Source organism: Balaenoptera physalus, assembly GCF_965194825.1.
Source record: "Balaenoptera physalus genome assembly, chromosome: 3".
Taxonomy (NCBI): Eukaryota; Metazoa; Chordata; class Mammalia; order Artiodactyla; family Balaenopteridae; genus Balaenoptera; species Balaenoptera physalus.
In genome coordinates, this window is record NC_138890.1 from 118,224,767 (window position 1) to 118,242,873 (window position 18,107).

The 18,107-nt window shown below is 35.8% G+C and overlaps 1 protein-coding gene across 3 annotated transcripts in view; it reads right to left on the reverse strand.

Moving 5' to 3' along the window:
• POLK (DNA polymerase kappa) overlaps positions 1 to 18,107 on the reverse strand; it is a 78,612-nt gene that overhangs the window by 32,625 nt on the left and 27,880 nt on the right. For all 3 annotated transcript variants that reach the window (XM_082457132.1, XM_082457131.1, XM_082457130.1), the window contains 3 exons: positions 17,794 to 17,958; positions 11,393 to 11,512; positions 2,555 to 2,707 (listed from right to left, as the gene is read on the reverse strand). In XM_082457132.1, coding sequence (XP_082313258.1) covers positions 2,555 to 2,707; positions 11,393 to 11,512; positions 17,794 to 17,949 — 429 coding nt within the window. In that variant the 5' untranslated portion in view covers positions 17,950 to 17,958. The remainder of the gene's footprint in view (positions 1 to 2,554; positions 2,708 to 11,392; positions 11,513 to 17,793; positions 17,959 to 18,107) is intronic.

The window sequence follows — 18,107 nt, forward strand, 5'->3', positions numbered from 1 at the left end:
CAGTAAGTGGTGCTGGGAAAACTGGACAGCTACATGTAGAAGAATGAAATTAGAACACCCCTAACATCATCCACAAAAATAAACTCAAAATGGATTAAAGATGTAAATGTAAGACCGGACACTATAAAGGTCTTAGAGTAAAACATAGGAAGAACACTCTTTGATACAAATCACAGCAAGATCTTTTTTGACCTACCTCCTAGAGTAATGGAAATAAAAACAAAAATAAACAAATGGGACCTAATGAAACTTAAAAGCTTTTGCACAGCAAAGGAAACCATAAACAAGATGAAAAGACAACCCTCAGAATGGGAGAAAATATTTGCAAACAAATCAACGGAGAAAGGATTAATCTCCAAAATATATAACCAGCTCATGCAACTCAATATTAAAAAAACAAACAACCCAATCCAAAAATGGTCAGAAGACCTACAGAGACGTTTCTCCACAGAAGATATACAGGTGGCCAAGAGGCACATGAAAGGCTGCTCAACATCACTAATTATTAGAGAAATGCAAATCAAAACGACAATGAGGTAGCACCTCACACGGTCAGAATGGGCATTATCAGAAAATCTACAAAGAACAAATGCTGGAGAGGGTGTGGAAAAAAGGGAACCCTCTTGCACTGTTGGTGGGAATGTAAACTGATACAGCCACTATGGAGAACAGTATGGAGGTTACTTAAAAAACTAAAAAAACATAATAAAAACCCAGCAAAAACCATAATTCAGAAAGATACATACACCCCAATGTTCACTGCAGCACTATTTAAAATAGCCAGGTCATGGAAGCAACCTAAATGCCCATCAACAGACAAATGGATAAAGAAGATGTGGCACATATATACAATGGAATATTACTCAGCCATAAAAAGGAACGAAATTGGGTCATTTGTAGAGACGTGGATGGACTTAGAGACTGTCATACAGAGTGAAGTAAGTCAGAAAGAGAAAAACAAATATCGTATATTAACGTATATATGTGGAATCTAGAAAAATGGTACAGATGAACCGGTCTGCAAGGCAGAAATAGAGACAGAGATGTAGAGAACAAACGTATGGACACAAAGGGGGGAAAGTGGGGATGGGTGGTGGGATGAATTGGGAGATTGGGATTGACATATATACACTAATATGTATAAAATAGATAACTAATAAGAACCTGCTATAAAAAAAAAAAAAAAAGAGTCTGCAGCTTCTGCCTTTGCTTTTGTGGGATCCAGCAACTATGTAAGACCTTGTGTTAGATTACAAAATGATGATGCACCACGTGGAGTGGAAAGCTCATAGCTGGAAGCACGTTAGTGAAGCCATTTTGGATCCTTCAGCCCCAGCTAAATAGGCCCAGCCAACCCCAAGTGGAGTAGAGATGAACCATCCCCATTGTCCTCTGCTCAAATTACAGAATCATGAGCATAAATGGGTGTCCACTAAGTACTGAAGGGGTTCATATACATAATTTCACATAAATATATGGTGATACACATTCTTAATAAAATTAAATATATTTTTTTCAAATATTAGTTGATGATTTGTAGGAGAGGAGAGTATCCTTTCCTACAAACACTACTTTGGAACCAGGATTGTTAGTTGCCTGCATACTTGTGGGAGCAGAGATAATGAACAAACAGATTACAGTTTTATAATAAAATAACTCGGGAATCAGGTTAATAGTTACCTAAGGCACTGAAAGGAGTAGAACAGGAAAGAAGCTTCCTTATGTCTTTTGTATTTTTTTTAATACCAAAACCCATATACTACAGTTGCTGTTTCTAATTCCCAACACATTTTTAGCTACACACAGCTATCCTGGTCACCTTTACCTTCTGTGGTGAGGGTGGCAATAAGGAAAAGCAACATAGCCACAGAAATGCAAAGGTTTCAAGTCATGGAAAAAACCACTTAATTACAGTACTTACATTAATGAAACATGTTACTCCAAAACTGGTGTTGGCAAACTTTTTCTGTAAAGGTTCAAATACTTTAGGCTTTGCAGATCATATGGCCTCTGTTGCAATTACTAAACTCTACTCTTTTAATGAAACAATAATAAATGAATGGGTGTGACAGTATTCCAATAAAACTTTTAAAATTTTTATTGGAGTACAGTTGATTTACAATGTTGTGTTCAATAAAATTTTATTTTCAAAATAAGGCAGCAGGCTGGATTTGGCCTGTAGGCCATTGTTTGCAAACCTCTGCTTCAGAATAACATTTCCTTTTCTATTTTTTCAATTCTCTTTAACTAGAACAGTTACTTAAGAAAAATATAATTTGCAACAGAAAGATACAATGCCACTCTACCATTTACCAGGTTTGTAACTTTGGGGACATTACTAAACACCTCTCTGAGTTTGTTTTCTTATCTGTCAAATGGAAATAAAAATTTGTACATCAAGTGATGTTGAAAAGATTCAGTAATTGAACACATAGAAATACTCTGATAGAACTGGTAGAACTCAATAGTCTTTCCCCTTCGTGAACCAGTAAGGATTACTTGAATATGAATATGTCATGAACTTCCTATTTGTCTTTGATCTTTATCTACTTACCAACATACTCACTGATCCTACAGCAATGGGTTTATCCTTCAGTTCTGGATTGTCTCTCATTTCTACAGCTGCATAGAAAGCATCCATGTCAATGTGTACTATGGTATTGTTCAGATCCCGGCTGTGTTCCAATTCCATTGCAAATCTGTCGACCTTAATTTTTAAAAAGTTAACATACTTTAGACAACACAATATTGAAATACCACTAATCATAACATTAATCTTTTTTTTTTTTTTTTTGGCCAAGTGACTTGTGGGATCTTAATTCCCCAACCAGGGATCGAACCTGGCCCCATGGCAGTGAAAGAACCAAGTGCTAACCACTGGACTGCCAGGGAATTCCCAACACTAATCTTACTTTTAGTAGGTGTCAATTTGTCTCTGTCTGTCCATCCATCCATCTCGCCACACACTCACCCACACATCCCCACACCTATGTATGTATATTTGATTATTGTTTATTAAGGCTTTTATTTTCATGAACACAGGCAGTCTGTTCTCAAACATCATTCCCTACTAACTCTTTCATTTTTCAATACCCACAAGTACATAACAGGTACTTAATAAATATTTACTAAATGAATAAAGCATTCCAACTGTTTATATATCAAATGATTCTACTGTTTTATAAATTTGGAAAACAACTTACTGTAACTAAAAGCTTCAGTTTAGGTAAAATAAACAACAGCTCCCACCTGACTCATAATATTAACGTCTTAAAATATTAACAAAGGAAATGTACAATAAAAGATTATACTTCTTTGGCATATGATGTTTATGCTGAATACTACTGTACAAGTGATTGTCCTAAGGCGTACTGTAAACATTTCCTCTGCAGAACTGCTTTTATAAGGCTAAAATTTGATAACTGTTAGCCTATTTGAATCAAAATTGAAAATTTAATCTGTAATTTATCCTTTCATGAAATTTCAACATATATAAATATATCAAATATAACAGTGAAGAATCTTTAAGGAAATTTTGTTTCTTTACAGAAAAAGAGTTGGAGTGATAAGAAAGAAGAAACAGAAATGAAAGAAATAACCAAAGTAGGGCAGTAAGAAAAGGGTTTATGTAGCAGACATACCCATTCTCAAGTGTTCCTTTTTTGTGGCCTCTACTATACAGGCTGAAAAAGCTAAATACACAGTTTTCTAGCTTCCCCTGCAGCTGGGGGTGGCTGTGTGACCATTTTGATCTAGTAACATATAAGGAAGTCAGTAAGAGCATTAAGTAAAATCATGAAGAGAAGAGAAAAGAAAGCTATTGAATGAAACAGAGTACATAAAGAGCATGGAAGAGTGTCTTGGCACATGGTACAAGTTCAATAAATGCAATCTATTACTAAAAGGATCACTGGAGAACTGCATAACAAAGCAGTAAAAAATTAAGGGAAAAGCAGCCAGAAAGAAATAAGCAAATGGGGTGAGCTCTGGAATGAAAGCAATTTCCATCATGTGGAGATCCCTAGAGTAGGTTTCCTAAAAGGTGGAGAGTTTCAGAGGCATAATTTAGCTTTTTCCCCTCGTTGGACTTCAACCTTGTTTTCATTCTGCAGAATTTTTTTCTTCAAGGTCTTCCTTCTTAACATTATAGTGACGCCTGGCCTACTGGCTACAAGTTGAAACTGCAACTCCCTTCCTCCCTTTCTTCTTTCCTTCCTTCCTTCCTTCCTTCCTCCCTCCCTCCCTCCCTCCCTCCCTTCTTTCTCTTTCTTTCTTTCTTTCTTTCTTTATGGCTGCGTTGGGTCTTTGTTGCTGCGTGCGGGCTTTCTCTCGTTGTGGTGAGCAGGGGCTACTCTTTGTCACGGTGCGCGGGCTTCTCATTGTGGTGGCTTCTCTGGTTGTGGAGCACGGTCTCTAGGTGTGCAGGCTTCAGTAGTTGTGGTGCACGGGCTTAGTTGCTCTGCGGCATGTGGGATCTTCCTGGACCAGGGCTCGAACCCATGTCCCCTGCATTGGCAGGCAGATTCTTAACCACTGCACCACCAAGGAAGCCCTGCAACTCCTCTTTTAGAAACAATCACCCTGATTCATATTTGTCTCCAGTAGCCACAGTGAGACTTTCTAGAGGATCCATTCCTGTTTAGGCTGCAACTCACTGAATAACCTGGGGTGCTCTGTGCCTTCTTCAGGCTGTTCCTCTGTGCAGAATGCCCTTCCTAGTTCTGTCACCAACCTTTCAAGGATCAGCTCAGACGTGTCTCTGTAACTTAATTGGATCTCTGTCCTCTGTGCCACAGAATTCAATGTTCCCTTACTTGTTTTCCTGCTCTTACTATGGCACTTACTGTAATATTAGACTCTAAATTGTGAGTTCCATCAGGAGAAAGACCTTATCTGCTTTAAAAAGTTTTCCTCAAAGGGAGATTAAAGGGTACAAACTTCCAGTTACAAAATAAATGAGGCACAAAGATGAAGTATACAGCATGGTGAATAATACTGTAATAACTTTGTATGATGACAGATGGTAACTATAGACTGATCCTGGTGATCATTTTGTAACATACAGAAATATTTAATCACTATATTGTGCACCTGAAACTAACATAGTGTTATAGGTCAATTGACCTACTTCAGTTAAAAAGAAAAGATGAGTAAGATTTGGGGTCTAAGGTACAGTATGATAACTATAGCTAACAATACTGTACTGATATGTGAAAGTTACTAGAATGTAAATTTTAAAGGTTCTCACAATGAAAATAAATAATGGTAACTATGTAAACAAGCAAACAAACATAAATTCTTTCCTCATAAAAGAGAAAGGGAGGAGAGACTTGTACACCCATTTATACATATCAGTATAAATTTTATTCTTTTATATATATTTATTCCATATATATAATATATATATTTCTGATTAAAAAAGAGAAAGTAGTATTTGTAGAAAAAGTTTGGAGAAGGCTGATCTCATGCAGTGAGATATCACACCTAATAAATGGAACTTTTTAACATGACTGCAATTTATCATCCAGATTTAAAATAACTATTTCTTCCAGTACTTCAATTTCAAACTAGAGAATAGCATCCTGACATAAAAAAAGATGTAAACAATTCATGGAGACTAATAAAAACAAGGGTTGATTAAAAACAACTCTATATCAATCCAGAAAATGTGTCTTAGATTTGAGTCAACTGAGAATAAGGGAGCAGCATCTGAAATACCTTAACCCAGAAACGCTGAAAAGGAAGAAGATAATAAATAGAAAACAAACCAAATGGGAAAAAGTTCTCCTTAGACTCATACATTAATGCTATGACAGTTTCCTCAGCAATCTATTGTCTTTTCTGTGCTTAAAACAAGTGTACAGGTGCCAAAAGGAAACCTCGCCACTGAATGACTCACACATTCCACTTTGCTTTACTGTCTCTCATTAGTCACCCTTATCCGAACTCTTTTCTTCTACATCTACCAAATGCACAGCACCACTGCTTTTTTCCAGTTTCTTCTACTGAAATTCTCATTCATGTTTTCCTTTCTTCCATTTTTCCTTCCAAATGACTTCCAAGTTCTGATCTGAGTCTCTAATATGTACCTAGTCCCTCTTGCTACACTTCAGAGCCAGTGTGTGTCACAGTGGGTTTTTGTTTGGGTCTCAAGCCTGCCACTTACTAGTTACATGATAGTGGGTAAGTTAATCCCTCTTATCCTTACTTTCTTTATCTGTAAAGAGGGACTAAACCAATTTCAAAAGGTTGAAATAATTAAGAGATACCCATATGATGCACTTATCTAGGAATATGGTAACGGCTTAGTGATATTAACTATAATTTTTAAAGTAGAAATGACATTTACTGAGTATATTATATGTAATATGAAAAATGCTTCTTATGTTAACTCACCTAATGGTCAAATTAATTGAGAGAATAATTATTATTCCCATTTTATAGATGAAACTAAAGCTCAGTAAGATTACATAATTTGCCCTAAGTCATAGAGCTGGTAAATGTTAGAATTAGACCTGGAAAACATGTTACTCTAAAGCCTGTGCTCTTTCCATTACTTTATGATACTTCCCTAAAATGAATTTTTAAAGTATTTAACACTGAAATAAGCTCAAATCAAGCTCTAGTGGTATATTTTATATCCATATTATGTCTTATTTATGTTTTAAAAATCCCCCTTTTGGATTACATTTAGGAGACTACTTCAGAAATATTGTTTTTCATTTTCTTGACTTAATATTACCCTAAAAACTGTTGAGTAAATCTGGGTTCTCCAAATCAAGTGTTGAAGTGGTCAAAATGGGCTTCCCTGGTGGCGCAGTGGTTGAGAATCTGCCTGCTAATGCAGGGGACACGGGTTCGAGCCCTGGTCTGGGAAGATCCCACATGCCACGGAGCAACTAGGCCCGTGAGCCACAACTACTGAGCCTGCGCGTCTGGAGCCTGTGCTCCGCAACAAGAGAGGCCGCGATAGTGAGAGGCCCGCGCACCGCGATGAAGAGTGGCCCCCGCTTGCTACAACTAGAGAAAGCCCTCGCACAGAAACGAAGACCCAACACAGCCAAAACTAAATAAATAAATATTTTTTTAAAATGTTAAAAAAAAAAGTGCTCAAAATGCATTGATTTGCTGTGTAGTTGCCATTTAATATAACATGGATGTTTGTCTATTCAATTCAAGAGCCCATGTTATAATGTTTTGACAGCTACAAAAATGATTGTGCTTTTAAGAAGTTTAATGAGGATGGGATGGGGTGGGGAATACTTAGGGAGGTTCTCAAGAAACATCAAGCGAGTTTATGCCTACAGAGCTTTCTTATCTTATCACACATAATAAAATCTACTCCTTGGAAATTTCATGACTCTAAAATAGAAACACATTTCCCATGAAAACCTCTCTGTTCTTTCAGACCTTCTAGACTCCTTAGGATTTCCTCAATACCCTCCCACTTATACAACTTCTTTTAAAGGAAGCTCAAAAACGGAAACAATTTTACAATCAACATAAAACACATTTCCTGCCATTTCCCTTGCAAAAGATGCCGCAGAGCCTCCCATGGAATATCAACTAAAACTGTAGCAAAACCTGAAGTACTGCTACACAATGTACGGTATTTTCTGTTTCCTCAGATTATTAGCATATTTAAGGATATGAGCTTTAAAAGTATTATAAACAGCAAGAAGTTGTTATATTGTACCACTCCTATGTATTACATCTTTAAAACTTTATTAAAGGTATTTGTAGACTATAAATCAATAAAACTTACCAAAAAGAGAAAGTAAACTGCCTAAGGATTAATATCAACTTAAAAACAATGTTACTGCAGAGAGAATAGAATTTCTTTTTAACTTGATGAAATAATGCTTAAACTTATGTGAAAGAAACAATGCATGAGAAAAAAAATTTTTTTTCTAAAGAGTAGTGAGGGGGAATATTAAACTATATTCTTATCATTCAATAAGTAAAACTGCATGGTACTGATATGGGGAAAGATTCAATTGATTAAAAGAGAGTCCAGAGACTTCCCTGGTGGCACAGTGGTTAAGAATCTGCCTGCCAATGCAGGGGACATGGGTTCCAGCCCTGGTCCAGGAAGATCCCACATGCCACAGAGCAACTAAGCCCATGCACCACAACTACTGAGCCTGCCCTCTAGAGCCCACGAGCCACAACTACTGAACCCACGTGCCACAGCTACTGAAGCCCACGTGCCTAGAGCCTGTGCTCCGCAACAAGAGAAGCCACCGCAATGAGAGGCCCACGCACTGCAACTAAGAGTAGCCCCCGCTCGCCACAGCTAGAGAAAGACCACGCGCAGCAACGAAGACCCGACACAGCCAAAAATAAATAAATAAATTTATTTAAAAAAAAAAAAGAGAGAGAGAGAGTCCAGAAACAAATCCAAGCACAATGAAAATTTAGTATATGGAAGTGCCTCATTTCAATTCAGTGGAGAAAGGCCTTATGATTAAATAAATGATGTTGGGACAAGCGGATCACCATTTAGGAAAAATAATACCATTTAGGGAAAATATAATATTATTTAAGAAAAATATACTTCATACTTTACATCAAAACAAATTCCAAATGGACTAAAGATTTGAATATAAAAAAACTATAAAAATACCAAAAGAACATACAGGCTTGGTTGTGAGGAATAACTTTCTATGCACAATACTAAAGCCAAGAAAAAAAATTTTAACACTGCTGGATTTGATTACATAAACATTTAAAAATGTATAGGGGAAAAAAATCCCTGCAAAATTAAAAGACAAACAACATATTAGAAAAATCTTTACAAGTGGCAGAGAAAAAAATTTTTCATGTATGATAAGATCTATAAATGAGGAGAAAAAGATACAAACTTCTCTAGAAATGTGGGCAAAGAGTATTGCTTTAGACTGCTAGTTGTACCCTGAAATCTACTCTCTCTTCCTTCCATAGTAATAGATTTTTAGCTGACACATGGCCACCCAGCTAGAGAATATATTTTACAGCTTCTCTTGCACTTAGGTGTGGCTGTGAAACTTAAATGTGAGCTAAAGTAACGTGCGCAAATTCTTTTTCACTTGTTTAATAGTAAATTACTTTCCTTCCATGATATTTTCCTTGTTCTTTCTTCCTTCCCAGAGGCTGGAATATGGATTGAAGGTAATCCATTTCTGTCAATCCAGATAAGGATAACACTAGGGGATGATGGAACAAGACAATGTAGAACCTGGGTCTCTAAATTACTATGGTGATCAGAACCACCAGATCAGCTGGGACTACATACCTATTATGTGGGAAAGAAATAAACTTACTTGAACCATTATTTTTTTGAGTCTCTTGTGCTAGCTACTTAGCCTATATCCTAACAAACAGAATAAAGGAGGATACTCCCACAAGAAGGAAATATTGATGGCTAATTCACATGTGAAAAGACATTCTTTCTCTGTCATAATCAAAGGAAGGCAAATTAAAACAACCATGAAATAATATTTTGGACACTGTATCAGCAAAAACTAAAAGACTGATAAAATTGATAAAATCTAATTTTAAACAAGTATGTGAGGAAAACAGCACTTTTATGTTGAAAATGTAAAATGGTACCATCTTTGGTGAAAATAACAGGAGAGTACAAAGATACATGAATACAAATGATCATCCCAATGTTGTACATAAAGCAAAAAACTGGAACCAAGGTGGGATGAGGTAAATAAATTATGCACCCCATACAGTGGACTGCTTTGAAGCATTAAAACTGATGATTTGACTGACAAATCATCTTTAGTCATGATAGCACAGAAGATAAAAAACTAGCTTGGGGCTTCCCTGGTGGCACAGTGGTTAAGAATCCGCCTGCCAATGCAGGGGACACGGGTTCGAGCCCTGGTCCAGAAAGATACCACATGCCATGGAGCAACTAAGGCCATGTGCCACAGCTACTGAGCCTGTGCTCTAGAGCCCTTGAGCCACAACTACTGAAGCCCGCGCGCCTGGAGCCTGTGCTCCGCAACAAGAGAAGCCACTGCAATGAGAAGCCCGCGTACCGCAACAAGGAGTGGCCCCTGCTCGCCGCAACTAGAGGGGGCCAGCGCACAACAACGAAGACCCAACGCAGCCAAAAATAAATAAATAAAAATTTTAAAAAACCCCAAAACTAGCTTGTGCTCTAGGAAAGCATATATCAAAAAAGAAAATGACACACTGTAGTTTGATAAAGAAAACAAAATTTATAATCTTTGAACTCTATCATGAAAAGAATTTTGTAGCACAGTAGATTAATATTATAATTTTATTGTAATGTTATAGCTTAAAGTGCTTTGTAAAACAATCAGATTTTGATAGAGGGTAAAACTTTTTTTTTTTAATTAATTTTTGGCTGTGTTGGGTCTTCGTTGCTGTGAGTGGGCTTTCTCTAGTTGCAGCGAGTAGGGGCTACTCTTTGTTGTGGTGTGCGGGCTTCTCACTGCGGTGGCTTCTCTTGTTGCAGAGCACGGGCTCTAGGTGTATGGCCTTCAGTAGTTGTGGCACATGGGCTCAGTAGTTATGGCTCGCGAGCTCTAGAGCTCAGGCTCAGTAGTTGTGGCACACGGGTTTTGTTGCTCTGCAGCATGTGGGATCTTCCCGGACCAGGGCCCGAACCCACGTACCCTGCATTGGCAGGCAGATTCTTAACCACTGCGCCACCAGGGAAGTCCCAGAGGGTAAAACTGTCTTTAAAAGTGAACTTCAATGTTACTGCTTTAAGTTCTCAGTCTACCACATGATGCCTTGCAACTTGGCTCTTCTCAAACTCTTCTATTGAAATAACTTTTAATACCACAGGAAACTGAGTATTTACTCCCCAAAGATGCTGAAGAAGCCAGAGGCCCCAAATTTTTAGAAGTCTTGTGTTTATCTTAAAAGTTCACATACATTTGGCACTCTATCATTTACATGACTTTTCATTTTACTGTAACACAATTATGTTTTAAAGTACTTTCAAATTTAATTAGTTAACATGTTCCCCCGAATCTTTTTTGCAAAATTAGTTTTGCAGAAAACATGCCACATTTATCTTGTGGGCTTTTCTAGCTGCAATGCACATACATAATAAAAAGAACAAAAGCTTTGGATTAAATCCTAGCTCTGCCAACTACCTGTCATATGAAGCTGGGCAAGTCACTTAACCTAACTAATGCTCCATTTACTCTTCTGTATAATGCAGGTGACAATGTCTAGGTGTGGGTCTTTATGTAAAAGGGTAGAGCAGTATTTAACAAAGTTGTATGCACATTTGTTAAATTTTATGCTTTACAATGTAATGAACATTTACATTTCACCTTGTTTTCAGTTATGACTTGACCATGATGCATTTTAACTATCAATTATTATTCTACCAGCTTCCACTTAGCAATTGAATTAATACCTGTAATTGTGCTTTCCTTAGCTGCTGGCTGGTAATTTGAGCTTTTTGTTGCATCATATTTTCAATTCGTTGGTTGACTTGCTTTTCTTTCTTGAGCTCGTTTCCATAAAATCTGGACCCCTACATAGGAAAACAAAATAAGTATAAGAAGAATGTTTGAAGGAAGCATCACTGTGAACCTGATGGCTAAGAGCACAGACTCTAGAAACAAAATGACTGAATTCAAAACTTACCTCCATTACTCACTAGCTGGGTTACCCTAAAATTAATCTTATTATGTTTCAGGTTTCCTTATCTGTAAAATGAATTTATAGTTACCTAAATCATAGGATTCTTGTGAGGCAGTATGTAGCACAGTACAAACTCTAGAGATGAGTACAGATCTGCACTCAGAAAATAACAATGTGTCCTAGGTGGGATTCTCCGGGCATATCCAAGGCCTTAGTCAGCTGGGTTATCAGTTATCTCCTTCACTTTCACTTAAAAATTATTGTAAAAAATTAACTAACAGAAACCTCAATTAAACAGAGTCAGAGATCAGAAGGGGGAGCTCTCATGCCCTTTGATGATAGTAGAAAGCAAGACAAAGAGGACTCCTCTTCTTTTCTGGCAAGAACTCAGCCAATGAAAAGTCATTGACTCTGTTTACTATACCCTTGCCAACTTCCTTTTCCCTTATTGGAAAGAGTTTTCCTCTCCAGTTTTGCTGGGGACTTGCATTTGGCTTGCCATGGTTGCAGACCTTGAACTGCAATTTTCTGCTGATCTTGAATAAACCCATGTTTTTAGTGGAGAAATAACTGGCAGTCTATTTGTTTTAGGTAAACAGTACTTTAACAAATTTAATGTTAGCCATTAACTAAAATGTAGAAAATAACTTTTAGAAAATCATCCGTCATTCCATCACTGAACATACTATCTATTTATAAGGTTGATGGACATTTAATTATTTTCACTTTCTGGCTATTACGAAAAACGCTGCAATGAACAATTGTGTACACATTTAGTGTGGACACATGTTTCCATCTTCCTTGGATATGTACCTAGGAGCGGAATCTCTGTGTTATATGGTAACTCCACGCTAAACCTTCTGAGGAACTGCCAGACTGTTTTCCAAAGTGGCAGAACCATTTTACAAACCTACCAGCAATGTATGAGGGTACCAATTTCTCTATATCCTTGCAACATCTGTTACTGTCTATCTTATTTTTTTTTAAATAAATAAATTTATTTATTTTTGGCTGCGTTGGGTCTTCGTTGCTGTGCGCGGGCTTTCTCTAGTTGCAGCGAGCAGGAGCTACTCTTTGTTGCGGTGTGCAGGCTTCTCACTGCGGTGGCTTCTCTTGTTGCGGAGTGCGGGCTTCAGTAGTTGCGGCACGTGGTCTCAGTAGTTGTGGCTCACGGGCTCTAGGGCGCAGGCTCAGTAGTTGTGGCGCACGGGCTTAGTTGCTCCATGGCATGTGGGATCTTCCCAGACCAGGGATGGAACCTGTGTTCCCTACATTGGCAGGTGGACTCTTAACCACTGTGCCACCAGGGAAGTCCTGTCTGTCTTCTTTATTACAGCCATTCTAGGCTATAATACTATGAATGGCATCTCATTGTGGTTTTAATTTGCCTTTTTCTAATGACTAATGTTGAACATCTTCTCATGTGCTTATGAGCCATTCTTATATCTTCCTTAGTGAAATGTCTATTTATATCTTTTGCACATTTTTTGATTGGGTTGTCTTCTTATTTTGCAAATATTTTACCCTAGTGTGTTGCTTATCTTTGTATTTTTTAATGGTATCTTCTGAAGTACAAACATTTTGAAATTTGATGAGGCCCTATCTGTCAACTTTTTCTTTTACTGACTGTGCTTTCGGTGTTGTATCCAAGAAATGTTTGCCTAACCAAAGATCTCAAAGATTTTCTCCTATCTTCTAAAAGGTTTATTGCTTTAGGTCTCACATTTAAGTCAATTTTGAGTTAATTTTCAGTGTATGGTGTGAGTTAAGGGTCTAATAAGTTCATCTTTTTTGCATGTGGATATCCAGTTGTCCCAGTATCATGTGCTGAACAGACTATCCTTTTGCCTTGGTACAAATATCAATAAACTATAAACTTTATTTCTAGACTCTTAATTCTGCTTGCTCCATTGTTCTATATGTCTAGCCTCATGGCAGTAGCACATTGTCTTGATAACTGTAGCTTTATAGTAAGTTTTGAAATAGGAAAGTCAGACCCCCATGCTTGTTCCTTTTTACAATTGTTTTGACTATTTTAGGTGTTTCTTATTTCCATATAAATTTTAAAATCTGTTTGTCAATTTCTGCAGAAAAAAAAAGCCACTGGAATTTTGATGAGGGAAGTACACTGAATCTACAGATCAATTTGGGGAGAATTGCCTTCTTAACCGTATGGAATCTTCTCATCCTTGAATAGCCATATGTCTCCATTTTTTAGGTCATTATCTTCCCTCACCAAGTTTTTGTAATTTTCAGGGTACAATTGTTGCACTCCTGAAATTCCTTAAGACTGTCTATGTATTAGATCATGTCATCTGTGAACAGATAGTTTTAGTTCTTCGTTTCCAATCTTGATGCTTTTTATTTCTTTTAATTGCCTGACAGCACTGGCTAAAATGTTCAGAACTAGGTTGAAAAGAACAGGTGAGATTGGACATTCTTGCCTTGCTCCTGATTTTAGGGCAAAAGTGTTTAGTCTTTCACCATAAAGTATAATGACAACTATAGGGGTTTCTTTTTTGATTTTTTGTTTTTTAATTTTTATTGGGGTGTATAGGTTTTTATAGATGTCCTTTTTAGGTTGCAGAAGTTCCCTTCTATTTCAAGTTTATTAAGAGTTTTTAGCATGAATGGGTATAGGATTTTGTCAGGTATGATTTTTCTGCATCTATTGACATGACCATGTGTTTTTTGTCCTTAATTGTATTAACATGGTATAGTACATTAATTGATTTTTGGATGCTAAACCAATCTTGCATTCTTAGGATAAATCCCATTTGGTCATGCCACATAATCTTAATATATTGTTGGATCCAGTTTGCTAATATTTTGTTGAGGACTTCTACATTTATAAAGATCTATAATCTTCTGCTTGTCTGACTTTAGTATCAAGGGGATACAGGCCTCATAGAAAGAGTTGGGAAGTGTTCCATCCTTCTTTATTTTTTGGAAGAACTTGTGGAGTATTGGTATTATTTCTCCTTTAAATGTCAAATAAAATTCACCAGTGAATACCCAGAGAAAACCATAATTCAAAAAGACACATGCACTCCAATGTTCATTGCAGCACTATTTACAATAGCCAGGTCATGGAAGCAACCTAAATGCCCATCGACAGACGAATGGATAAAGAAGGTGTGGTATATATATACAATGGAATATTACTCAGCCATAGAAAGGAATGAAATTGGGTCATTTGTTGAGACGTGGATGGATCTAGAGACTGTTGTACAGAGTGAGGTAAGTCAGAAAGAGAAAAACAAATATTGTATATTAACGCATATATGTGGAACCTAGAAAAATGGTACAGGTGAACTGGTTTGCAGGGCAGAAATTGAGACACAGATGTAGAGAACAAACATATGGACACCAAGCAGGGAAAGCAGCGGGGTGGTGGTGGTGGTGGTGTGATGAATTAGGCGATTGGGATTGACAGGTATACACTGATGTGTAAAAAATGGATGACTAATAAGAACCTGCTGTATAAAATTAAAAAAAAAAAAAAATTCACCAGTGAAGCCATCTTGACCTGATTTCTTTTTTTTCTTTGCGGGGTGGGGGGGGAGATTTTTAATTACTAATTTAATTTCTTTCCTTTTTATAGGTCTATTTAGATTTTCTGTATCTTCTTAAGTCAGTTTTGGAAAATTGTGAATGTGTAGAAATTTGTCCAATTTATTGGGATTTGTTTTAAAATACTCTTCTTTCCACCTCCAAAATTCAGTAGGGAGAGGTAAGTGAGAAAGATGAAACAATATTTGTAAAAATGTTGATAACTGTTGATGCTGGGTGATGATTACCTGGGATTCACTTTACTATTATAATTTTGGGTATGTTTAAAATTTTCTGATAAAAGTTTTTAAAAAGTAAATTGCTATGGAGTGGCAAGAATTAGAAAATTTCAATTTAAGAAAGATATTTCAGATAAACTCACCCCTCCTCCCTACTAGAGGAATATATATTATATAAAATATACAAATATATTAATATATAAAATATATAAGTATCTATTCTATGATTGATACATATCAATACCATACAAAATTTATATGGAAGAGCAAAGATTCAAGAATACCTAACATACTCTTGTAAAAGAACAAAGGCCAAAAAAGAGAACTTGTTCCAACAGATATCAGGACTTTAAAGTATTGTATTTAAGATCATGTTGTATAGTGCAACAACAGACACATAATCTATTAGAACAGTAGAAGGCACTGCAGATCAATAGGAAAGGATGGACTATTTAGTAAATGGTACTGAGACACGGAGAAGAAAGAGGGAAGATCTGATAGGGATATCTAAGATAACTTAAATATTCTATTTCTTAACTTGAAAACTAGGATCAAAGGTTTTACTCTTCATCTTTTAAAAAATTGTTATGATGAAAATTTCAAAGAAGTCTCAAACAGAAAAATATAGAGATTGCTATAATAAACAATATATAAAACTATCACTGAGATTTAACAACTGTTAACATTTTGCTTAATTTTCTTCAATGATTTTTTTAAGTGAACTGTTTTAAAGTAAATTACAGATATATTGACATTTAGCTATTCTATAGAGTATTTTAGCATGCATCTTTAAAAATAAGGCCATTTTCCATAATAATATGTAATCATAATAACATTTCATAACCAATAAAATTAACAATAATTCCTTAATATTATCTAGTACCCTCCCCATATTCAAATTCCTCTAAATGTTCCAAATGTATTTGTTCCAACCAGGATCCAATCTATATGTTATATTTCCTTATTTCATCTCTTAATTATCTTTTATTGATACTTTTAAAATTGTATCTATATTTTATATACTTAAAAAATTATTTTTCCCTCAACTCTTTATTTTAGAATTTCCAAATATTCAAGAGTTGAAAGAATAGTACAATGAACACCTATATGTCCTCACCTAGATTGACCAATTGTTGATATCCTGCTACATTCGGTTTCTCTCCCAACTCTTATGTGTGCTTGTGTGTGCACACACACACATACACACACATTCTCTCTTTCTCTCTCTACTCTCTGTTTTTGGCTAAACCATTTGAGAGTAAGTTGGTGCAGTTATCAGCATGCATTTGCTAAGAATAAGGATATTCTCTTAAATTTTACACCTTTCTGCATGGATATTTCATAATACATAAATGAAACCCCCTAAATGATAGAAAAAAACCATTAAAGAACTCTTTTATGATCTTGGAGAAAGTCATATGTAGTTAACTAATTCAAGTACGTAAAAAGAAGCAAACGAAAAACTATTGCACAGGACTAAACTACCATGAGCGAAGTCAAAAGGTAAACAATAATCCAATGGAAAATTGTGCAAAGGGTAAGAAGAGACAGTGTTAAAAAATACATATATAAGTGGCTTTTAAACATATGAAAAAGATGTACAATCTCACTTTTCATAAGAGAAATATAAATTAATGCAACCCTATGTTACCATAGACTGGCAAATCCAAAAGTATAGTAACACACTATGTTGGTACGGTTGCAGCATGGTAAAATGTACTCTCACATATTGGCAGTGGAAATGTAAATTGATACAACTACTATGGAGGGCAATTGCACAATTAATTAAAAACTGCACATGCATATATCCTTTCATGCTATATGTATTTGGTGGAATAATTCCACTTCTGGGAATCTCTCCTATAGTTATATTTGCACATATGTAAAGTTATGAAATACAAGGTTATTCACTGTAGTATTGTTTGTAAAAATGAAAGACTAGAAATGACTTATTATATGTCCATCCATAAAGATTCTGACTAGTTCAATAAAGTATAGTATATCCACATATGCAGGCATAAAAAAGAATGAAGATCTCTAGTTTCTTATACAGAAAGACTTCCAAGATATATTAACTGAAATAAAAACAAAAAAACCACAATTGTACTATTCTCCTATTGGGGTGAAAAAAAAGGGTGAAAAAGAAGATATATGTTATTTTGCTTTAACATGCATACTATGTGCATGTGAAGTAGAAAACTGGATGGCAAAAGCAACACAAGAGAAGAGAAATTATTCTATATGCATTGTAGCTTAATAATTTTATATATTAAAATATTAAAAATTATAATTAAAAGGATATTTAAAACACTAATTTTCTTTTAAACAGAAAGTTTAAAAGTTACTAAATTAAAGATATTGAAAGAAAAAAGAAACATACCTTTGTGGCTTCCATTATAATTTTGTTAATTTTCTCTTTATCTAATCCTTCCATTCCGGCTTTATTATCATTAAGTCCCACCCTTAGGAGAAGATCATCTTTGTAATTGTCATTCTTCTCCTTTGTGCTGTCATTCTTCTCCTCTGTGCTATCCATGGTGTAAACCTAAAGTAAAAGAAAAAAAAGTTAAAATGGCTTTTTTAAATTCTCTGAAAAGCATACAAAACAAACATGCTTTTCAAAGCATTCATGGAGGGTGGGGACTGGGGAGAGGGATGGACATTTAAAAGTTAAAATGATACAGAAATCAGCAA